The sequence below is a fragment of the Lates calcarifer genome, unplaced genomic scaffold, assembly GCF_001640805.2.
Source record: "Lates calcarifer isolate ASB-BC8 unplaced genomic scaffold, TLL_Latcal_v3 _unitig_4509_quiver_412, whole genome shotgun sequence".
In the NCBI taxonomy this organism is placed as follows: Eukaryota; Metazoa; Chordata; class Actinopteri; family Centropomidae; genus Lates; species Lates calcarifer.
Window position 1 is genome coordinate 223,462 of NW_026116942.1, and position 24,705 is coordinate 248,166.

The window sequence follows — 24,705 nt, forward strand, 5'->3', positions numbered from 1 at the left end:
TACATTATTGGTGTGAAACCCAATTAAGAGTATTTATTGTGTTCTGTAATTATTTACCTGTTTAAATCAGGTTTTATATGGTTTTGTAGTGATTGAGTTACCATGAGAATACAAAGAAATAGTCCAGGGTATGAAAGAGTTCATGAAGCTTGAAAATTGAAAAAAAGTTCTCAAAAAAGTAAATCTGAAAAATTCCAAAACACAGGGAGATTAAGAACAGATTGAGGAAATAGAGAGCAGTTCAAGGTTCAAGAACACTTTGAATTGATTAATTTGTTAACCTCAGTGTTCACAGAACTGTTACTCGAGAATAAGAAGCACTTGATTTGATGTAGAAGTTCCGGCACTGATCATGTGTAAATACTTGGGGAAGCCCAAAAATATGATTACAAATACTAATGATGTAATAATGTCTGGTAGCTTGTAGAAACTAGACAGATACTAAAACTTGAAAATGTTCTGTGACTGGAAATTTTCCAGAGCATAATTAACATTCTTGTTGTCCATCACTGATGGATTCAAATGGTTTTCGTTGAGTGGCCACAATCTGTGTGTATTCACCTCCTTACTGAGAAGGACAGCAGCTCATTATGCAGTCAGCCCCTGGACTGAGCCTGGGCTACACCCACACTAATACATTTGCAGTTCAAAATGGAGTTTGAAAACACAATCTCCGTTGATAGTTTCAGTGGAGTTTTAGCTCAGTATCAGAAATAATCTCCATCCGGACTAACATGCCTGAAAATGCATATCACATGACCATTCATGTGCACTGGGCCTGTGTGTGCAGTTGTAAACATGGGGTAGTTTTCAGTAGAATGTGAAGCAGTTTGCAGTTGGTTGCTTAGTAATACCAGGAATGAAATTTGTTATACTATTTTCATATTCTCACCTGCTTTCAGTGGGTGTTGGGCTCCACCACGGGCTGTCCCTTATCTCCTATTCTCCATAGATAGCTTCATTGCTTCTTTGCAAATGATATGGTTCTATGGGTAAATGGTAAAGCACTTTTCTAGTCATATTGATATTGCCTAAGAACAGTGCAGCATCTGGACTCAAAGCAGCACCATCAGATAATTCATTTGAATGTGGAGCAGCCAGGATGAGGGTCAGTGCCTCCAAAGTTGTTGAGAAACAGGTTCAGAAAATGTCTGGACCTGATTCTCCAGACATTGTGCATTGTACATTCACACATGTAGCGCAAAACAGGAGATGGCCCATCATTCAAATTCTCACCTACTGGAAATACTCAGTTTAGTTTGCAGAGACCTGCTCTATTCGCACATTGGCACAGTCAGACATTACACAGACTGTGTACTAGGGAGCTGGCAGGGTAAAGTCTGTTTAATGCCTCAGCATTACTAGAAGTGTGGGCTTTATACCTGACTGTTGTAGTGAGGAGGAAGGCAAAGCTTTTGATTGATCTATGTTCCAACACCTATGGACTATAGACCCAGAACATGCTGAACACATCTCATCTGGCTTGGGGATGTCTCATGATCCCCCAGGAGAAGCTGGAAAATGTTATTGTGCAGAGGACACCTGTGCAACTAGTCTGCTGTACATGAATGACCGAGTTGAAAATTGTGGACTATCACTAACATTCCTAAATACAGTATCCCACATATTCTACATGACAGTAAAAGTTATCTGTATCAATTTCTTCTGCAGAGTGTTTGGTTCTCTTTGACAGCGACTGGTGCTTCTCCGTCTTGCAGCACCTTGAGGACCTGCTGAGTTGGACGTAAGGCACGGACCAGAGGTTGAACCACCTGCCACCACCAGGCCTCCACCACCTCACACTGGACCACCTCCACCCATATCAACATCATCGGCCTCGTCCTGGCCTCCTGGTGGACCCACTGCTTCACAACATGAGCAACTACTGCCACTGACAACCCCAGGAAAGCACAGTGAGAGTAGCCATACAGGTAGGTATGCAAGGGAGTTGCAGAGGGGAGGGAAGTTGGTAATGGGAAACCGATAAGGAGGAGTACAGGCAGAAAGGAAAGAGGGGAGAGAGAAGTAAAAATATTATGACAGGAGAGAGGAAGAGAGGAAGTAGTCATGAGGGCAGTGACAGGAGAGGAAGAAAAGAAGAAGAGGAAGGAAGGGCAGAGGAGGTGTAAGGTTAAGTCATAGTAAAAAAAAAAAAAAAGCATGCAAATGATATGTCAAGAGAGCAGAATAACAAAAAACTTCTGCCAAGTTTAGCAGTCTGAGTGCACCAATTAAACAGTGCAGACAGATTACTAATCTGTGTAAGTAAACCTTTCAGAAGATGCATCTAATTTTCAAAATAATGATTATCTCTGTACTGTAAATGAACATAAAAAGTAGCAATGCAATACAGTCTTTGATTCATATACCATTTTAGCACAGATTAATTAACTGGTGTCATAAAGATGATGAAAATACAATGTCAGTTTGGGGTGAGTGTGTGTGTTGGATACAGAGACTGAACTGGTGTTGATCTTTTTGTTTGAAGTTAATTTTCCACTGTCAGACTTTATCTTTAACATTCTGGATTATTTAGGCAGGTTTAACAAAGCGAATTACTACAAAGAATTAAATTGTACCCAAAAGCGAAAAAACGCACTCTTCAGCAAGTCACTGCCACCGTCATCTTAAAGAGGAATTTCACAGCTGGAAAATTTTAAACTAGGTCAACTCTGTCATAGACATGAGCAGTTATTTTCTAAATTGGTGTCTTAGAGCCAGAAAAACTGAGAAAAGGGTTGTATATTTCCCTATTTCTCTGCAGCAGAACATCCTGTAACAACCAGAACTTGACTGCCCTCCGCTGATGGGGGAGTGTTTACAGAAGACAGCAGGGAATTTGTTTCCCAAGCAACTGTTTTAGCAGAGAAGTTGGCATTGACCAGTATTACATCTCTTTGCCAAGGCTTTTGTTTAATTACACCAGGTTTTTTTCACTCATTGTGGAGTCCAGTTGTATCGTACCATTATGTAAGGATCACGAAACAATCTGTGTGCTGGATTGAGTTATGCAGATCACTGCAAATTTACTGAGAGCTATGGTGCTGCTGCAAATCAGAATATTGTGAGAGCACAGTACAAAATCTCTGAGTCTACAGTGTCCATTTCAGCTTGGTTTGAAAGGCAGTGTTAAATGAGGGAGTGATAAACTAAAACCTTCTCTCCACTTCAATTCAGTTTTATTCAGTTTTATTTATATACCACCAAATCACAACAAAAGTCATCTCAAGGCACTTTTCATATAGAGCAGGTCTAGACCATACTCTTTAAAATAGGTATTTACAGAGAGAGACCCAACAGTTCCCACCATGAGCAGCACTAGGCGACAGTGGCAAGGAAAAACCTCGAGCAGAACTGGACTCAGGGTGGGCAGCCATCTGCCTTGACCAGTTGGATTAAGAAAGTGAGAGAGAGAGAGTGGCAACTGGAGAACATAGCCTCACACAGATTCCATGTAAAAATTTTAATTGGTATCTATAATGCAATAGTGATAATAATAGTAATGACAATTAAAGAAGTAATTACAATAGTACCAGTAATATTAGTAGTAATACAAATAATTTCGAACAGCAGGCGTTGAGCGGGATTGTAGGAGCAGCAGGAGGCTTGTCATCACTCTACAGCTCCAGAGGCAGAAGTAGAAAGCAACAGAAGAGGAGAGAGAGACGAAAGAGCACAATACTACAGGGAATTAGTAACATGTATTTATGGGATATGAATCCAGACTGAGAGAGAGAGAGAGAGAGAGAGAGAGCGAGAGAGAGCGAGAGAAGCTCAGTGTGACTTTAGTTTAGTTCATGTCCTTGTTGAACAAACAAATGTAGATATCCCGTCAGTAAAAGGGTAAAGACACTGGCATGCAGATGATAGAAAATCTAAATAATGATAATCATACAACGTCCTTTTGCCGGCAAAGTTTAATGCCATACATTTACATGTACTTCCTAAACTAGAACCACAGGAATGAAGTTAAAAATCAGTTGCCCTGTAACAGTAATGTCATCTCATCCAGTGTCAGCTCTTTTTATCTGTTGTTTTTACTGCTTCTATCCTTTTTGTTCTCCTCCTCTTGTCCTGCTGTTAGTAGTCTACATAGATTACAAATTACTCTGCCTACAACGGCGAAAGTAGACACCACTCACTGCCATACACCCTAAAATCCCGCTGTACGTATTTAATTATTTAATTATTTATGTATATTTATACACATTCTGCTTGCAGAATTTTTGCACTTACATTTACACTGCACTGAAACTGTAAAAACTGAGGCCTATGCAAACGAAATTTCATTCTGTATACACTTGCTGCATACTGAATGACAATAAAAGTCTGTCTAAGTCTAAGAAGGTGAGTCAGAGAAGATTTTGGGGATGAACTGCTGGGAATTGCAATTCAAGTATGTTAGAGAGAGTATTGATTAGGGTTACTTCAGTGAAGCTTCAAAGTTGTTTTATGGTCACATGTTCCATACAACCTTCAATCACGTATGTCCACGTCCTCGCACTCACAGTAGGCACTCATTCAGTCTGCATACAACCACACTGAGCTCAGCATCACTCACTGCTGCCTGTTTTCACAAATTGCAAACCTTCCACCCCCTCAGCCACTGCCTGTATCAACAGTCATTTGTACATGAATTTTATATGTTTCTGTTATATGTATTGACTACTGATCTTCAGCTGGTGAACAGCGAGCCTTACATTATCCTGGAAGATAAATTGATGAACTTGGGAATTCATTTTCCCTTCGATGATTGTGAGCCATCCAGACTCAGAGGCAGCAAAGTCCCAAATCATGATGCTTCCTTCACCATACTTCATCTTTACGATGATGTTTTCTTGTTGATATGCAGAGCCCTTCTATACCATACATAGTTCTTCCTGTTCCTCCCAAAAAATTCAACCTTAACTTCATCAGTTTACAAAATATTTTTCAGGTAGTGTTGTGTAAGATAAGATAAGATAATCCTTTATTAGTCCCACAATGGCAAAATTTACAAATTTGTAGTGTCAAGCTGCTCTTTAACAAACTTTTATGTGCAGTGTTTTTTATGGAGAGCAGCAGCTTCCTCCATGGTGTCCTGCCATGGACACCATCCTCCATGAAACCATGGACCATGATCTGTGTATGGTAGACTTGTGAACAGACAGTAACATCCATGAGGAGGCTTATTTTAGCCAGGTCACAAAAACAACATTGCAACATATTTGACAGTGCTGTATGCAGGAAGGCGAAACATATAATTGCAGATACTTCACACCTACTACACTCAGAATTTAAGATGCTCCCATCAGGCTGTTGATTCAGGGCCCCGAGAGCCAGCTGGAACATGAAGTCGTTTATTCCTTCTGCTATACAGGCCCTGAACCAGGCCCACAGAATGACTGGGGGTTTGTTATGGGACCTGCTTTTTGAAATTGCTGCTATCTACTTGTTGCACTATTGATTGATTGTATGTCTGCATGTGTGTATGCTGGACATTTCATGGGGGTGTGGGTGTATGTATGGCATATTTGAAATTTTTATTGCGTTGGATGAGAAGCCAAAGACAAATGTCCACTAGGTGGACAATAAAGTTAATCTAATCTAATGTGTTCACTATGGACAAAAACAACTTAATTAATTAATTAATTAAATGTCTTAAATAAAATGGATTGTGGTGATTGATAAATACACTCTCAGCCAAACACATCACTGCCAGGTGCAGTATAAGTGAGACAGATCTACAGTTTACAGGAGCTTTATCAGTAAGGGATACAGAGACCTTGCAACTTGATTAACAGGAGAAAAACCAATCGAGCGTCAAAAGCTGTGTTTACAAATGACAAACTTTTCTCTGTGCTGTGCCTATGATGGAAATGTTTTCCTCCTTAATTTTTGAACTCTGGTATGATTTGAGCCACGGGTCATGTGACATGGAAGCTATTGAAAAAAAATCATCTGTATTTTAATATTGAAATATATTTACAAAACAAAGGAATTGCTAATAATTGATTTATATTAACAATTGATTTTCATGCATAAAATATGTAGAACTATCTGTAAAAATATTTGAGCAGCTGAACAAAGTCTGGCTAACTGAACAGCAGCTGAACAGTTTGTAAACTTTCATGTTTTTAAATTTCCACTACTGAGCCCATTATAATGCATAAATATTTTTTTCTTTCCTGACCCTGTGTCTTGAAGAGAATTGACCAATGTCACCAAAGGTGACATTTTTCTATGTGTCTCACATGATTTTTTTTTAACAGATGTTTCGCAAAAAAGCATCTTCCTCCTTGAGAATGAGAAGAATAACAGAAAGCACTAGATGTAATAATTTCTTTCTTTACTCTCAAGAAAAAGGTGTAAAAGGGTGGCGTTATTAACATTTAGTGTTGTCAAAAGAAACCACACTAATGTAAGTGCAGCACCATACTGACCCCTAAACAAACACATTTGAAACAAGTAAAATAACTTGTTTCCTCTTGTTTCTCAAGAATAGAAATCTTAGAAACAGTTTTGAGTTTAGACCTCTTGCTGAATGGATAACTGTTAAAGATCCTCTTTTTTTGAACATTCACAGCAAATACATTCCAGGTGGTTTCAACTTTGACAACACTAGATGTTTAACTGAAAACACAGTGGTTCTGTCTTCTAAAATGTATGAACATTTCTAATCAGTTTTCTTGGGATCAGCTGTGAGAGTATCCAAATCACTGGGTCCTTGCAAATTTGTACTCCCTTTTTTGGGCCATAGTCAGTGAGTTATAATCTCATATACTTAAACAATCATTTTCCTGTCTGTTTGTCAATATGAAGGAGTAAAATGGAGTCACTATGATCCTGAGTCGTCCTCATTGCTTTGATTCTTGGGTTCAAAAGCACGTAATCATGCAAGTTGAAGTTGGTCCATGTAGCCTGATTTAGAGCACTGCTTTGTGACTGATGTAGTGTCATAGAGTCATAATTTGGCTGAAATCAACAACAAGCTTTGCTGATGACACTGGACTGATCTATCAATGGCTGTAAAAACCCACTCTGATTAGATCAATGATGGTAGTTTACCATCCTACTCACAAAAAATTGTCAGTAGAACAACAAGCAATTTATATTAGTTCAGTCCACAGGCCCTGAAGCCATTGTTTAGTCATTGAATCACACTACTTTTAGTGCACACAGTGCTAAATTGTTTAAAATGTCTATTGCTCTCTTCAGGGGGTGTCATACAGCTATCAGCCTCTTAATTCTTTGGTTTAAATTTCAGCCTTAATACTTGTGGTGTTTGTGATTTGGGTTTAGGGATTCAGGGTTTTGCTGGTGGTTTGGTTTCTGATCATTCTCCTGTCTCATCATGTGTTAATGGGTCCTCCATGGCTTTGTGTGGGGGGCAGTGATGGTGGTGGATGGTCCATGTGCATCTCTGACCTCAATGCTTTCTGCTCTTTCCCTTTTTCCCTCTCATTTTCCCACTTATGTAAGACTCTGATTCTCATCCCTCTGCTGTGCTGCATTCTTTTCCTCTTTTTCTCTCTCCGCTTTCTTCTCCTCTTCTCAGGGAGTGTAGACCGTGGTCGGAGCTTATCCTTCCATGAGGTGCGTGACCAGCATGAGGCAGAGATGAGGGCCACAGCTGAGGAGTCACCAAACAGCAATAACAGTGTGGGAAGTGGAGGAGGTGGTGGCAGCACTGTCCTGCAGCGGCTCCTGCAGGAGCAAATGAACCGGAATTATGTGCTGCAACAACAGCAACAACAGCAACAAGGAGGACCAGGGGGTGGAGGGGGAGGGGGTTACTCAGGACAGGGTCAGGGACAGGTAGGCCCCTCTGATGACCACTCCATGACCCCCCACATTGCTCGCCAGGAGCCCCAAGGACAGGAACTGCAGACAGACAATGGCCTGGAGAAACTTGGTTCCACCAGAGTAGGAGGAGGGAGTGCAAGCAGTGGAGGGGGAGGAGGTTTAGGGACTGGAGGAGGAGGCGCCAGCAGTGGAGGTGGTGGGAGCAGCCAAGGGCAATGCCAGAATCCAGAGGACCTCCCTACGTACGAAGAGGCCAAAGTACAGTCACAATACTTCCGTGGCCATGGTCCTCCTCCTCAGCCTCAGCAGCAGAACAACCAGCCCCAGCAGCCTCCTCTCCCAGCCTCAGTGGGTGCCGCTTTCTACGTCACTGGGGTGACCAGTGCCAAGGTGCGCACTGAGGGTCGCCCAACTGTGCAACGAGTGAGTGGCACTGGGAAAGTCCACCAGGATGATGGGCTGAAGGATCTTAAGCAAGGGCATGTTAGGTCTCTCAGTGAACGACTTATGCAGCTCTCTCTGGCCACCAGTGGTGTGAAGGCCCATGCTCCTGTCACCAGCGCCCCACTCTCCCCACAGCTACCCCCTCCAGGGCCACCAGGTGACTACTACAAGCCGCAGCATCGCGGCCCCCCTCCAGACTACCCCTTCAAAGGAATGGGCTCGCCTATGAAGCAGCAAGAGACTGGGGGCCTGTTTTATCAGGAGCAGAGAGGGAGGGAGCACTCCCGGGAGGTGCTCCCTGTCCGATACCAGCCCCCACCCGAATACGGCTCATTCAGGTAAGGAGCATGCACACATATACACGCATATATGCATCAGTAATAAATGTTTTAATAAATCTTTGTGGAAGAAGGTATATTTACTGATATGCCTTATGTTCCTTCAAAAACAAGGTCAAAGTGGCTAACAAATGCTTTTTTAAAATTGCAAAACAAAAGGCAGAACATTAACAGGAGGAAACAGGGGAAAACAAAGCAATGAATATTAATGTCTACTCAAGAATTCAATGACTACAGGAAAATTTCCATTTTTTTCAAAGTGCAAGAAGGAATCTGATGATGTGTGACTTGATTTGATGTTGGTGTATCTGAATAAATGCCGTGTGCATTTCACACTGTTTGAGACGTAATGCAGACTGGAATTACTCAATATAACCATACCAATAGAGTTCAGCAACATCCTCACTACCTCAAAGCTTTCAATTCAATTCAATTCAATTAATTTCAGTTTTATTTATATAGCGCCGAATCACAACAACAGTCATCTCAAGGCACTTTTCATATAGAGCAGGTCTAGACCGTACTCTTTAAAATAGGTATTTACAGAGAGAGACCCAACAATTCCCACCATGAGCAGCACTAGGCAACAGTGGCAAGGAAAGACTTCCTTTAAGAGGCAGAAACCTCGAGCAGAACCGGACTCAGGGTGGGCTGCCATCTGCCTCGAGCAGTTGGGTTGAGAAAGAGAGGGGAAGAACATAGCATAACATGGGTTCCATATAAAATGTAAGGTGATACCAATAATACAGAAGTAGTAATGATAGTAGTGATAATCAAAATATTAACTTCTAACATAGCAATAAAACTAATAGCAGTATAAGTAATTTATAGCAGCAGGTGTTGAGTGGAGTTGTAGGAGCAGCAGGAGACTTGTCATCACAGATCAGACTCTACAGCTCCAGAGGCAGAAATACCTGCAGAAAGAGACAGAAGAGGAGACAGAGACAGAAGAGCACAATACTACAGGAAAGGGAAGATATTGAATTAGTAACATGTAAAATGGGATCTGAATCTATACTGAGAGAGAGAGAGAGAGAAACTCAGTTCATCATGGGAGATCCCCCGGCAGTCAAGGCCTATTGTAGGGGACTATGAGATCTTTAAGGTAAGATGGAGCCTGACCATTAAGACCTTTGTAAGTGAGGAGGAGGATTTAGAATTCTATTCTGGATTTGACTGGGAGCCAATGTAGAGAAGCTAACACAGGAGAAATATGGTCTCTTTTCCTAGTTCCTGTCAGTAACCATGCTGCAGCATTTTGAATCAGCTGCAGAGTCTTTAGAGACTTGTTGGGGCAGCCTGATAATAATGAATTACAGTAGTCCAGCCTGGAAGTAACAAATGCATGGACTAGTTTTTTTGCATCTTTTTGGGACAGAAAATGTCTAATTTTGGTGATGACGCAGGTGAAAGAAGACAGTCCTAGAAGTTTGTTTTATATGTGAGTTAAAGGACAAATCCTGATCAAAGATGATTCCCAGAATCTTTACAGTGGAGCTGGGAGCCAGGGCAATGCTGTCTAGTGGAACTACATCATTAGAAAATTTATTTCTGATATGTTCAGGACCAATTATAATGACTTCAGTTTTATCTGAGTTCAACAGTAAAATATTGCTGGTCATCCAAGTTTTAATGTCTCTATGGCATGCCTGATTTTTGGCTAACTGATTAGTTTTGTTGGGCTATGGAGTGTTTCCTGATAATATTGCCCAAGGGAAGCATATACAAAGTGAAGAGGATTGGTCCAAGCACTGACCCTTGTGGAACTCCATGTCTAACTTTTGTGTACATGGAGGAGTAGTTGTAAACATGTACAAACTGAAGCCTATCAGATAGATAGGACTTAAACCAGTTTAGTGCAGTTCCTTTAATGCCAATAAAATGCTCCAGTCTCTGTAAAAGGATGTGATCGTATCAAAAGCAGCACTGAGATCTAACAAGACAAGTACAGAAACAAGTCCGTTGTCTGATGCGATCAGGAGGTCGTTCATAACTAAGTGAATAAGCACTGTCTCTGTGCTGTGATACAACCTAAATCCTGAGTGAAAATCCTCAAATAAACTATTATCCTGTAGAAAGTCGCACAGCTTTCTCTTGGATTTTGGAAAGAAAGGGGAGGTTAGATATAGGTCTGTAGTTGGCTAATACGTTTGGATCTAGAGTGGGCTTTTTTAGAAGAGGTTTGATTACAGCTGTTTTATACGACTGTGGCACATAACCTGTTACCAAGGACAGATTTAACATATCTAATACAGGACTGCAAATTAAGAGCAGAGCTTCCTTAAGCAGCCTAGTTGGGATGGGGTCTAGGAGACAAGTTGAAGGTGTAGATGCTGAAATAATTGATGTGAGCTGGGGGAGGTCGATGGGAGAAAACTGTCAAATAGTTGTACATTGGAATGAAGCCACTAAAGCAAGCTGTGAAATAATGAATAGCACAAGGGAGCCTGAACTATGCTTGAGCAAGACTGACTCTTTGCCAACTCCAGGGGAGCTGTTCTGACCTCTGACCTTTATACATGGGGATTTCTCAGTGGAGATCAGAAACAATTTACCACTTTTTAATTAATAAAATTAGAAGCCCCTTGATTGTCACACATGTTAAAAGTTATAAAGTTTGTTACTGAATTTGTGTCACCATCACAAGTCACCTCAGTGGTTTCCAGCAACTACAGCAAGTACAGAACCACAAAACACATCTTTCAAATTAAGTGGAAAAATTCTAGAAATTCTGAGCTTGAGATTATCCACAAAGACACACATTCATTGCTGCCTCCCCGTGATTATCACACAATTCTATTTTGACTTCTCCAACTTTTGAACTGAAATGATCAATTATTAATCAGTTAAACTGTTTGCCTGGCATCAGCAAACTTATTAATACCAGCTGTTCTTCCCTTGGTCTTTTCCACATTCAGATTCCCAAACACATAGTTGACAGATTGAAATGGACACACTCACAGGTTCATCTGTGAGTTTAGTTCTTCAACAATGATGTGTATGCTGCTTCAGGGTTTGTTTCTCCATGCAAAAGGACAAAATTATGTAAGAAACACTGAATACTTGTAGTTTTCATTACAAGCAAGTTGAAAATGATAAAAATTTAAAATCTAAAAGATATGAGGACTCTCATAGTTCTCCGGTAGTGTTTTTTACAGGATGGTGAGAACAGAGCCTGTTGGGCCTGTTTCACAGTATTCTGTTCACCTCAGAGCAAACCAGATTCAAACAGCCATGAATACCACAGAATTTTAATCATCAGGGCAGGACAAGTTGGGACATGATCTGCTCAGCTTTGATGACGTTCCTTTGAGGGGTAAAGGCAAGAATGTTTGCTCTATACAAAACCAGTTGACAGCTGGTGTTTTACACCTTACTGAAAACAAGTTCCACTCAGTGAGCAAGCAAACAGCAGGTGAATCAGACGGGGCTAAAGGACATTTATGTTACAAAGCCCTCATTTAACAATATGTCAACCACAGTATACATGGTAAATGGACTGTACTTATATAGCGCTTTTCTAGTCTTTTCGACCACTCAAAGCGCTTTACACTACAGATCACATTCACCCCATTCACACACATTCATACAATATATATATAATGTGCTTTCTAAACACATTCACACACCGATGTGACACACATCAGAGGTAATTTGGGGTTCAGTATCTTGCCCAAGGATGCTTCGGCATGCAGACTGGAGGAGCTGGGAATCAAACCACTGACCTTCTGATTGGTGGGCAACTGCTCTACCTCCTGAGCCACAACATAGAGGCAATTAAATCTTTACCTTCACTGTTTTAAGCACTGACAGTTGAAAGGGCTATCCTAACAGACACATTGTTTAGAACAATACCTTTACTGATATTTTAGATTGTAAAAAAAACTCAGTACACAACATATTATGTATTGCTAGTGTATTACTAGTGTACAGTACAGTGTAAAAATCAACTTTGAACATATCCTTGTTAAATGTGATTTGCAATTTCTTGTTATCAGCGTACATGTACAGGAATATATTATATCTGTGATGAGCTAAAATGATAATGTCATCACAAATAATATCATGCATAACTTTAATGAAGTATAAAGATGTTTCCTGCTGATTTACTATTATATGTTTCAGCTAAAGTAACTAGAAATGTTATATTTTCCCATGATCATGCTAGGTACTGGTGTTATTACCATACCAGTTTTCAGCACAAAAACTATCCTATTTATAAACATGTTTTCTACCAAAGCCTTATCCCTCTTGGATGGAGTCAATCCTAGCACCGGGCGAGAGAGGCGGGTTACACCCTGGGCAGATCAGCAGATCAGCAGTCTGTTACAGGACTGACATATAGAGAAAAACAACCATTCACGCTAACATTCACACCTATGAGTAATTTAGAGTGACCAGTTAACCTGCATGTGTTTGGACTGTGGGAGGAAGCTGGAGAACCTGGAGAGAACCCACACACACACACAGAGAACATGGAAACTCCACACAGAAAAGCCCCAGGTGAACCAGGGTTCAAACCTGGAACCTACTGTGGGGTGACAGTGCTAACCACTGCACCACATAACTGCCCTGCCACTTAACAAAAACCCTGAACGTTATTCATCATAAAATTAGAACTCCCGCACACTGACTAGCAGAACAGTTGTATGGAATTGCATTAGATCATGCAGATGTACCTAATACAGTGGCCACTGAGTGTACAGTGTACTGGGCATTTTAAGATGCATTTTTTTAACCCATTACCCTTTTTCTCACCTGACGGTGAGGAGCAACAGAGGAGCAACACTGAGAGAAATTAAAAAGTCGACAGTCAGCCAGTTTGTAACAGTGTTAGTTCAAATATTTTCAGAATTCTGAACATTGTGCTGAGGTGGAGAACCATGTCACCACGCAGCTCATCTCTCCTCAGGTCCAGTAAGGAGGGCTCAGTTCACTCACAGAGGCCCGTTCACCAGCACAGTCCCACCTCCTCTGTCACCTCTGTGGGCTCCTTGTCCCGTGCTCAGTCCTCCACCCTCAGCAGCATGCTGAGCTCCTCCCACTCCTCCCACGCCTCCTTCCCCCACCAGCACCCCCAGAACCAAGGAGAGCCTTTCCCTGGCATGGCACCCCGCAGTCCGCATAGTCCCGCTTCTCACCATGTAGGTGAGCCCTTTACCCTGGGGCCCAGTCACCCGCCGCTACAGAGAGGTCATGGTTTCCCACACGACCCCTATGGCTCCACCCCAAGGATGCACCATCAGCAGCAGCACCATCAGTATCAACAGCAGCAGCAGCAGCAGCAGCTCCAAGGACCAGCATCTCCCCAACTCCAACTGCCAGTCCAGGCTGGACATTTCCCCCACCCACACTCCTACTCCCACCTGCAAGGGGAACCCTTTGCTGTGATGGCACGTGCCCACCAAATGGTGGATGTGCTGACGGAGGAGAACAGGATGCTGAGACAGGAGATGGAGGCCTGCCGTGAGAAAGTTACTAAGTTGCATAAGGTAACATCTACAGAAGTGCTATGGCTATTGATGGCTGGAATTGTTCCTCCAGTAATTTCAGCATTAAGTGATGGTGGACAAAATCCTCAGTGAAGTCAGTTTTATTTATATAGCACCAAATCACGACAGAAGTTCTCTCAGAGCACTTTTCATATAGAGCAGGTCTAGACAGTACTCTTATACTGTACTATTATATACAGAGACCCAACAAGACTCACCATAAGCAGCAAATTCCACACATGTAATGAGATGTAAGATAATAATACAAATAATAATAATAAGAATAGTAGCAGTATGTGATGGGCAGGACCTTGGGGGCATACTTGTGATCAGATCAGACTCAGTTACACTCAATTAGACTACAATTCCAGAGGTAGAAATACCTGCAGAAAGACATAAGAGCATAAAACTACAGGAAAGGAAAAATGTTGAGTTAGTAACTCGTAACTCATGCTTCTCAACTGTCTTGAGTTAAATATTGCAAGTAGGTATTTGCCAAAGTTACAGTCTTTTTAGTATGAAACCCTGACCTCCACACACAGTGTTACTTTGCTGAGGAGTAGCAGAAGGATAATAACAAAGCTGGCATTTTGTACTTAAGATGTAGACAATTGGACTGAAATCTAAAAACACAACAATCATTCTGTATGTGAAATAAACTCTGCAATTTTAATAGAAACTGTTTGCTGTATCTCTCTCACCCTCCCCATCTTCCCCCTGTTTTGCTTCATTCCTCCTGTGTCTGTGGGCAGTTGGAAACAGAGATCCAGCTGGTGTCAGAGGCCTATGAAAACCTTGCCAAGTCCTCCTCCAAGAGGGAGGCCCTGGAGAAAACCATGAGGAACAAGCTGGAGTTGGAGGTACGCCGGCTGCACGACTTCAACAGGGATCTCAGAGGTGAGAGAGCAGGGAATAATAACCAGGCAATAACTGTTATTATATCTCACTCCTTATTTAATGTATTACTGTAACACTGGTGAAACCAACCTCTGAATGGTTTATTCCCTTATCAGACATGCATAACCTTTTTTTAATCAGTGTCTTTACTGTTACGTCCTGTAGTAGTACATGTGCTGCCTCTTTTACGAACAGGCAAACAAATGTATGTTATATGAGCAATTATGCAAAAAAGAGCTGCATTTACAGGATATAATCAGGTTCAAATGTATAAACAACAAATACAAACCAGAAATCAGTGAAGTGTAGAAAAATCTGAAAGGTGATGTAGATGATAGTGAAAATGTGGCACAGGACAATGCTGAAATAAATAACTAACTAAATATTTTTTCTCTTCAACTCTTGCCAAGACATACACACACACACACACACACACACACATTAGAGAAAACAAACTCCATTCATGGCTCAGAGCCCAGACTCGGGTCCATGGGAGCCTCTCACAACAAATCACCTTTCACCTTTCTTTCCTGCCATCACTTCTTCCTGCTTCCCTTCCCTTTTTTTTTCTTTCTTCATAGCTTTGACAGACGTGCACATGTAATCAATACTTTGCTCCACTTAAGCAGTCAAAGGTCAACATATACTTACTATAGCTATTTTTTAGAGATCTCGAAAGAAAATGAATAGTCTGTGTGCAGCAGTGTCAGTTAAGGCATGTGTAAATTAGTTAGAATTACACAAAAAATTGTTAATACCTAACATGTATAATATAAATATGTGGAACATTTGAGGTTAAGTCTCTACCCCCCCCCCCCCCCCCCCCCCCACGTGCACTTTTGGGGGTCTGTCCCTGTGAAAGGGATCTCCTGTGTTCACCTCTCCCCTTTTGTTGTTTTTCTCTATGGGAAAAGTAAGTGTCACAGTCAGGGACGTTTCTGTATGTTAGCTTCTCTGTTACGATCATTTGCTTACTCGCTAGCTCAAAACTTAACGCGTAATATACTAACATTTTTTTATGATTAAATTTATGTAAGGGCAAATATACAACATCACAGTTGTCTGGAAACTTTTGGTATTATTATTGTTAGTATCAATATCATTATTGTTGTTTTTATTATTATTATTCCTCTGTCTGTCAGCCAATAAACTTGACCTGAGGTATCCATGGTGTGGGCCGTCTTCAACTTACCACAGTGCAGGAAACCATTGGTTACATGTGCTCTGATGACACATGTAGATGTAGAGCACAAAGCTGTTTTCATGTCTATTTTTACCGATGCTGTCACATATTCTGACATTGAATCGGGGCAGATCTAGGAGCTGACAAGATCCGGGGCTAAGCCAGAGCCAATTTTTCACATGTGCAGAATTAAATTTTACTGCAGTATATGAGTGTGAAACTAGCAGGCTAATTCTTTTTTTAAGTAAGTTGTTTCAGTGGGCCAGCAATTAAAGAACTGAAGTTTTCATGCAGAGAAACAGCATAAAATAAGGCCAACGATGAGTATATCTCTAACTCACACATATATAGGACTAAGTTTTTTGATCAGATACATGCAGATTGTCACCACAGGCTCCACCTTTGTTTTGTAAACAATTGAAAAGCTGAAGTCTGAGTCCTGGAAATATGCGCAACTGAACTCCGTTGAAAAAAATACCAATTCTAAGTTGCAGAGTACAGCAGCTGCGAGAACATCACTGTTACTTTGTTTGTGTTATTCTATGACTTTCAGTGGTGGAAAAAGTACTCAGATCCTTTACGTATGTTAGTGTACCACACAACAACACAACGCACTACTAGATCGAGGCAGCCAGCTCTCATCTTCTGCTCATTAAAATATCAGCTTTTTTCTGTGGAGTCTGGTTGCAAAATATGACTGATGTTTCCTATTCAAAAAAAGAATATATGTCTGTAGGAAGCATATCCATAATGTTGTCAGACACTTATAATAACAATCTGAGCCTGTCGGCTGCAAAAATAAGTGTTTTAGTGTACGTATTTGGGAACATTTAAGCTGAAGCTGCAGAGAAGACTATGGTCTCTCTCTCTACTGCTGAGCCTAAATCTGTCTGGCTCTGTGTGGCTGTAACATTTCAGATAAAGTTATGCTGAACTGACAATGCACATACAGTACACACACACCTTCCTTTTGTGCACTGTATAGGAATACTCCATTCCCACACAATGTACCCTGTTAATTGTCTGTGGCTTAGGAGGTAGAGTGGGTTGACTATCAGTCAGAAAATCAGTGGTTAGATCCCTGGTGCCTCCAGTCTGTGTGTTTTCTTCAGGAAATGCATTTATTAGCAGCGAATCCAATTATTTGTTGTCATGAGCAGTAACTAGCAGTGACTAGCAGCAGCTAGCAGCAATCAACACATTTTTGTCAGAAAATGCAAAAAGATCTCGTTTTTAATAGATCCGGGGCTTTTCAGAAAACTGCAGACACTTCATCCTCAGAAGCCACCCCCTAGCGCTGCCCCTGCGATTGAATTGTCTTTATAGATAGAATAGAATAGAATATCCACAAAGAAAATGGAAACCAAACTATGTTCAGAAATTGTTTTTTTGTTGAGTTCTGTCAGGGTTGCAACTAATATTTTAATTATCATTTTATCTGTTGATTTAGATTTTTCTTTAGTCTTAAACCTGTGATTAGAACATTTGTCTCCCACCTCTGGCAGTGAGTTACTACACTGACACCGTTGATGCGTGCTTGTGTTGTGTGCCTCTTCATTGATTGCTTTCTCTTTTAGATTATTTAATTTCAATTTTATTTATATAGCGCGGAATCACAACAAAAGTCATCTCAAGGCACTTTTCACATAGAGCGGGTCTAGACCCAACAAATCCCACCATGAGCAGCGCTAGGAAACAGTGGCAAGGAAAAACTTCGAGCAGAACCAGACTCAGGGTGGGCTGCCATCTGCCTTGACCAGTTGGGTTGAGAAAGGGGCTGACTCTACAGCTCCAGAGGCAGAAATACCTGCAGAAAGTGACAGAAGAGGAGAGAGAGACGGAAGAGCACAATACTACAGGAAAGGGGAGATATTGAGTTAGTAACATGTAACATGGGATCTGAATCTATACTGATGGAGAGAGAGAGAGAGAGAGAGAAAGAGAGAGAGAAGCTCAGTGCATCATGGGAGATCTCCCGGCAGTCTAGGCCTATAGCAGCATAACTAAGGGATGGTTCAAGCCTGAGCCAACCCTAACTATAAGCTTTATCAAAGAGGGAAGTTTTAAGCTGATTCTTAAAGGTACAGAGGGTGTTTCTGCCTCCTGGACCCAAACTGGGAGAAGGTTCCACAGTAGAGGAGCCTGATAGCTTGGAAACTCTGGGATCCACCAGTAAACCAGCATTCTGGGAGTGCAGAGTCCTAGTGGGCTACCAGTGTGCCACTATAGGAATGTCGCCACAGACACCAGATTCAAAACTCCAGTATACTGCAGAAAATACAGAGAGGTTTACCTGACACTGATTTAACATTGTGTGAATTGGTTTGGCAAGGATATGAATGTAATGCCCATTTCTATGTAAAAGTACTGCACTCCTGCAGCTTTGACAGCATTCAGCCCCCGCCCAAAAGGTGTTCAGCTTCTAACTAGTAACTATTGAGAAAGTATAGTACTACTCTGAAGCTGTAATCAGCAGATGTTTGTTTTTCTTTTACTTATTAAATAAGAATAATAAATTGATAAATAATCTAATGCAAGTTTAATAACTGTGTGTAACTATGTAACTATGTCTGTGATTTAAACTCCCAAACAGGAAAAAAGCTTTCAGCAAAATCACACTCTGCTTTATGCAAGTCAGGTTTTTTCCATGTTTGATTGATGAGCCAATTAAAGTGTCATGATCTGGGCAAGTGATAAAGACAAGTTAGAATACTTTGCTTAACATTCATACAGATCTGCTTGGACAGAACTTGTAGAAATGAAATGTAGAAATGTATTCCCAGTAAATATATATCCCAGTCCCAGGTGATGTCACCACCTGATGCAGCCTGTGACAGAATCTGGTACTAAAGATCAGCCAATATGTTTGTGTGTTTTCGTCCCAACTTTGAGTATTTGTGTTGTGTGTTTTAAAGAGCGCATGGAGACGGCCAATAAGCAACTTGCTGCTAAAGAGTGTGATGGCTCCGAAGACAACCGCAAAACCATCTCCCAGCTGCTCACACAGAGTGAGTACCCCCCCCATACCCCCAACTTTCTTATCAGGTAGTTCTCAAATCAATCAGTTACATTTAATTGATCCATTCATGAGGTAAAATGTAACATGATTTATCTGTGGTGTGCATTACAATAACTTTTTTTAAAGAATATGGAGGAAGGTATTGTGCTTGTGCATGGGTTTATGTATGTGTGTCTTCAGACAAAGAAACGCTGCGTGAGAAGGAGAAGCTGGAGATGGAGCTGAATGCGCTACGGTCCACCACTGAAGACCAGAGGAGACACATCGAGATCAGAGACCAGGCACTTAACAACGCCCAGGCCAAAGTTGTCAAGTTGGAGGAGGAGGTAAAAACGTTACCTGTCACTCTTACTGGATGGACTCCTGGTTTTTGGATTTTAGTTTACTGCTTCTTGTCAACTTTATCAGAACCGGAAAATCCTGATTTATATAAAGAAGATAGATCCAAAAGCTCAGGTGGGGACGACAAAGCAGCATCCAACTTGCAACCAATTACAATCAGCTAGCTGATGTGTGGTTGCACATATCTTAAATCAGCTACAGTGTAGCTGATAAGGACTCGTGATAACTCTTTGTATGAGCATTAATAATAATTAAAGCTGGAAGCTGCATTGAATGGGCCCTTGCACCCCACGCTTGTCGGGGGACCACTTGGATGAAACATATAATTTCCTGCTGTCAATATGTGGCACTATGACTGTACCTGTATACTGGAATGTAGATGGGGAAATTTCGGGCAGATTGGACAAAGTATGTTCTATGTAAGCAAGTTAAATGCAACTTCCTTTTTCATGGAGATACACTGAACTTTGAGGTGCCGCGACAGGTCAGTAAGATAAAATCTGAAGTAGAAGTTAGATTAAATACAATGCGTCCGACTGGTTAAAAATGACCAAAATTTTAAAATTCAAATCAAAATGGCCGACTTCCTGTTGGTTTTTTTTTGGGGGGGGGGGGGGGGGGGGGGGGTCACTGTTGAGCCATTTTGCCACACCCATGTCTTCAGTGTGGGACTCTTCTCAAACATGTTAAATTTGGGGCCAGATTGGCCATTAGATATCTGCGTCACTTCTTGTTCCCAATAGGTGGCACTCTAACTATACCTAAATATTGTCATGCAGATGTCTTCAATCCAGGACTGTTATCATACCTGTGAAGTTTGGTGCTGATTGGACATTGTATGTCTGAGCTAGAACAATTTGCTGTTCCATGGCAAAGGATCGAAATTTGCCATGCCACCACAGGCATGCCCTTAGACAAGAACACACAGTTTTTACAATACATCTTGAGATGAAATTTGAGGGGCTGCTACGGCCATGCCCTTCAATGAAAACTCAAAAATTTCACAAATTTAGCATCATCTATGTCTTAATGTTGCACTGGGTTGTAGGGTTCCCTTGGAAATGATCAAAAAATACATAAGAATTAATATTCAAGTCAAATTAACTGACTTCCTGTTGGGTTTAGAGGATGGCTCCAAGAGATTTTTTTGTAAGTCTTGGTATGCTACATAACCATGCCAAATTCCATACATGTAGATGAAACACCGTCTGGGGGCTGCTTTGTCAAACGTTTGTAAGGGGCGCTATTGAGCCGTTTTGCCACGCCCCTATTCCTAAAACCCATATAAGAAGAAAAATAATAATAATCATCTGGAATAGAGTAGGGTCTCACACCTTCAGTGCCCAAGATTATTAGGGCCCTAATAATCTGAGCAATTGCAATAGGGCCTTCGCACGCTTCGTGCTTGGGCCATAATAACCCTACTGATTACAATAGGGTCCTCGCAACCTCGGTTGCCCGGACCCTAATAATAATCAGAGCAATTCCATTAGGACCTTCGCACGACTCATGCTCGGGCCCTAATTATTATTTTATGGAGACAGAGTAGGATTAAGAAGATGCATAGATCATTGGTCAGTGAAATAAAAAAGTGTTGAATAATAAGAATATATTTAACAATTTAAGAAAAAGTGGTTTTGTGTAGTAATGAGTATTCTTTTTGAACTGTCAGGGCCTTTGTCTTTATTAAATAATGTACATCATAGAGATGACAGGAAATGCGAGAAGAGAAATGGAAGGCTGATGGTGGAGGCTTCCAACCAGAGCTATTGTGATTACATGATCAGCATCCAAACCTCCAACCTTTAGGCAGGCTATGACTCACAGAAAGGAAACAGTTGCATGAACAAACAGGTTTCTCTTAGATCCAGCTAAGAGCAGTGTTAGAATATACTGCATATATTTATGTAAACACACCCAATGCTGTGGAAATTCACAGAGCCTTCAAAATTTCATTTGTTTCTGATTTTCAGATTTTTAAGGTCTGAGGAAAACTTGCTCACTTTGCTGAAGCTCAAGCTGAAAATCAGGTCACTTTATTGTTTGTTTGGATTCTTGGCCAGTAGCTCATGTCTCCTGGTTACCAATGTTTTACTTTAGTGGAAAATCTCTCAGTGGTGCTGGCCTGTTGTTGCCTGCTATCTGACACCAATGTCTCCTCACTGATCTGCTGACCTGTCTATTTGACTCAGTGAATGTACTTTATATTGTTTGCTGGTGGCTGTGGATGAGAATAGCTGCAGTTTAATCACAACTGAAACATGGGATAAACTGACAGCTCTTAGGTGGGGAAACTAGAGTGTTTTGTTCATCAAATACACTAAATCACAAATGGCACATAGTCTCAGTTAGAATGGTCAAAACAAGAAAGCAGTAAAAAAACAAAAAAAAACAAAACAAAACGCTATTTTCGTCTGATTTTTTTCCCACGTTTGGAGTCAACATCTGTCCATCCATGATTTACATAGACAGTGTTTGTCGAGGCTCCACCTGCCTCCTGCACATGAAACAGGAAGTGGAGAGAGAAACGTAAACTTTAAATGATCTTTTAAATTTTTCCTTTTTTTCCCCTTGCTTCTCTTGGGAGTGTTATATTATTAGGTAATATGTGGTTATATTACCTTGATACAAATAGAAACCATTCTCTTTTGTCTTCTCTTCCAAATCACTCTGACTGACCTGGAGGTTTGTTTCTAACCTTCTGTCTGATTGTCTGATTGTCTGACTGCTGAACAGAGATATACTGTCAACCATGTTCAACATCAGTCTGACCATGCATGGTTAAACAAGATGACGACAGCAAAACTACCCAGAATTAGAAAATGCAAGTAATACTGAAGCAATGCATAAAATGGCTGAAAACACAGGTGGAATGCAGAAGTTGAAAGCCAAAAGTAATCTCTGTAGGATTGCTTAAATTGAATAGCAACAGTAGAATATATGAATAGCAAAATAGCAAAATAGCAGCAGCAGAATATACGAATAGCACAATAGTAACAAAACCAAAATAGCAGAAAAAGCTGAACAGTATAGATACGAGAAAAAAGACTGAATAAGCATAAACGTCCAGGAAAAGCTAAACATTTTGATAGCTGAATGGTGATTTGCCATCAGGGAAATCAGTAAGATTTCTCATCGGTTCAGTGATCAGAGGAGACTGGGATCGAACTGCCAACTTTCTGATTGGGAAGCACCCACTGTACCACTGAAGCCCACACTGCCGTAAACATAGATCTCTCTAGTACACAGATTTAAAAATAAAGTTTTGTTGTTGAGATGTTAGTATTTTCTGTGAGCGCTTGAGTGGTTGAGCATTAATTATACAGCATGTGTCCACACTCCAAAGACAGTTAGATAGTTTGTATGGCAGTGAACTCTGACCTCCCAATCAATTAAGGTTTACACTGCAAATACAAAACCTCAGTGGACTTAGATATTAACATGATGAGAGGCGGGAGGCTTAAGGGTACGTGATGAAGCCTTTTATGTGCGTATTGAGATAAATCTGTGCTACTAGGAGCAGTGGAGACAACCCTCACTAAAACACAAGTCTCCTAAACATTTTTAGCAGATTTAAAGGCAAAAGATCAAAGCCTTGGGAACATTTTAAGCCAATGGAGTCTGGCTACACATATGCCAGACTGATAAGCTTGGAAAGTTAAGTTTTTTTGAAGATCCCATAGGATCCCATTCATTTTTTCTAATGGGTAAAAAAAAAAAGAAAAAAGAAATGTCCTCAAAGACCTGAACATTTTGATACCTGAATTAGAGGAGGATGCAGGAGTGGTTAGCGACCAAAAAACATACAGAAAAATGATGATGATGATGAAAAGATTTGAAGAACAATAGTGTGAATGCTGCAGCATTCACACTATCCCCTCACCTCTCTTTACCATCATCTTTCCATTCTCAGTCTGCAGCCAGGCTCTTGCTGCCCAGCTGCTGGTGGCTTGCTCTCAGCTGGTTTAGTCTGGATCCAGGAGGCAGAGGGGGTTGGGTGTTGGTAACTGTCCTATACAGGATAGGAAACGGGTCAGAGCTGGGCCAAAGCTGGCCTCTGACACAAAACGCCTGCTTGTTGTCAGAACAAAGGAGTTGCAAGCTTTTCTCTTGCTCAATCACTCTCTCTACAAAAATGAGTCTTCAGATTCTTGGCCCTCCGCCTGCCTTCTCTCAGCTCCTCTCAGCTCTGTCTTCCTCTCTTCCTTTCTCTCCACTGTTCTTTCTTTTTCTGTTTTTAAGATGGTCACTCTAATCTAAATCAGTCTATTGAGCAACAGCAAAGACTGCTACTCAGTGGAGACACAATGTAACACGTAATGTGTTAATGTAACTCCGAAAACGTGTCATCTTCTCATGGCAGATCCTTCCAACTTGGAGGATGAGAAACTGCAGAAGTCTAACATAACTTTATGGGCTGAGATTTACTAAAATTTGGTTATTAAAGAGTTTTGATAACAACAGGCAGAATGTGTTATGGCTAAACACCGTTGTTCTTCATAAACCAGTAAATATAACAGATTAGGATTAATATCAGAAGTCTGATGATTTTTTGTCTTGGTTGTCCTTGAACAGGCTTTCTGTCCTCATCAGTTTGTGGCTGTATCAGATGTGCTAGAAACAGAGTTAATGTGATGTAATATTTGCATCTTTCTGTGTGTGTATGTAGCTGAAGAAGAAGCAGGTTTACGTGGAGAAGGTGGAGAGGATGCAGCAGGCCCTGACTCAGCTCCAGGCGGCCTGTGAGAAGAGAGAACAACTTGAGCATCGACTCCGTACAAGACTGGAAAGAGAGCTGGAGTCGCTACGCATGCAGCAGGTAACCTGATCATACAGACTTATCAAAGAATGAAGAGAACATCTGTGTGCTCATGCCACTGCTCCATTTTAATACACTTTATTTATTTATTAGCTGGTGGGGCAAAATGTATCATGGACATTTATACAAATCCTCATCAGTCTGTTGTGGTAACACGTTACTTCATAGATCTATGTTTTACATTTGAAAGTAGAATATCATATAATAGCCAATAATATGATAAATCAAGCGCTTCAGCTCACTAAAGTATATTTTCTGTGTTCCAACTTCTGTGTACTTGGAAAATCTGACAGAGGTTCCACATTGAACCTGATATTTATCAGAATGAGAGACACGAGCAGAATGTGATCTGATATAGAGTAAACTCACCAAGCTTTTTATTAGAA

General features: G+C 41.0%; 1 protein-coding gene across 7 annotated transcripts in view; it reads left to right on the top strand.

Annotated features, from left to right (window-relative positions):
- amot (angiomotin) overlaps positions 1-24,705 on the top strand; it is a 47,944-nt gene that overhangs the window by 12,637 nt on the left and 10,602 nt on the right. For 2 of the 7 annotated variants that reach the window (XM_018700873.2, XM_018700874.2), the window contains exons 2-9: positions 1,672-1,931; positions 6,252-6,312; positions 7,538-8,567; positions 13,480-14,059; positions 14,812-14,956; positions 19,055-19,147; positions 19,339-19,484; positions 24,170-24,319. In XM_018700873.2, the coding sequence (XP_018556389.1) occupies positions 6,252-6,312; positions 7,538-8,567; positions 13,480-14,059; positions 14,812-14,956; positions 19,055-19,147; positions 19,339-19,484; positions 24,170-24,319 (2,205 nt within the window). In that variant the 5' untranslated portion in view covers positions 1,672-1,931. Of the gene's footprint in view, positions 1-1,671; positions 1,932-6,251; positions 6,313-7,461; positions 8,568-13,479; positions 14,060-14,811; positions 14,957-19,054; positions 19,148-19,338; positions 19,485-24,169; positions 24,320-24,705 lie in introns of all 7 variants that reach the window. The other 5 variants (XM_018700872.2, XM_051068402.1, XM_018700875.2 and 2 more) reach the window with 4 other exon arrangements.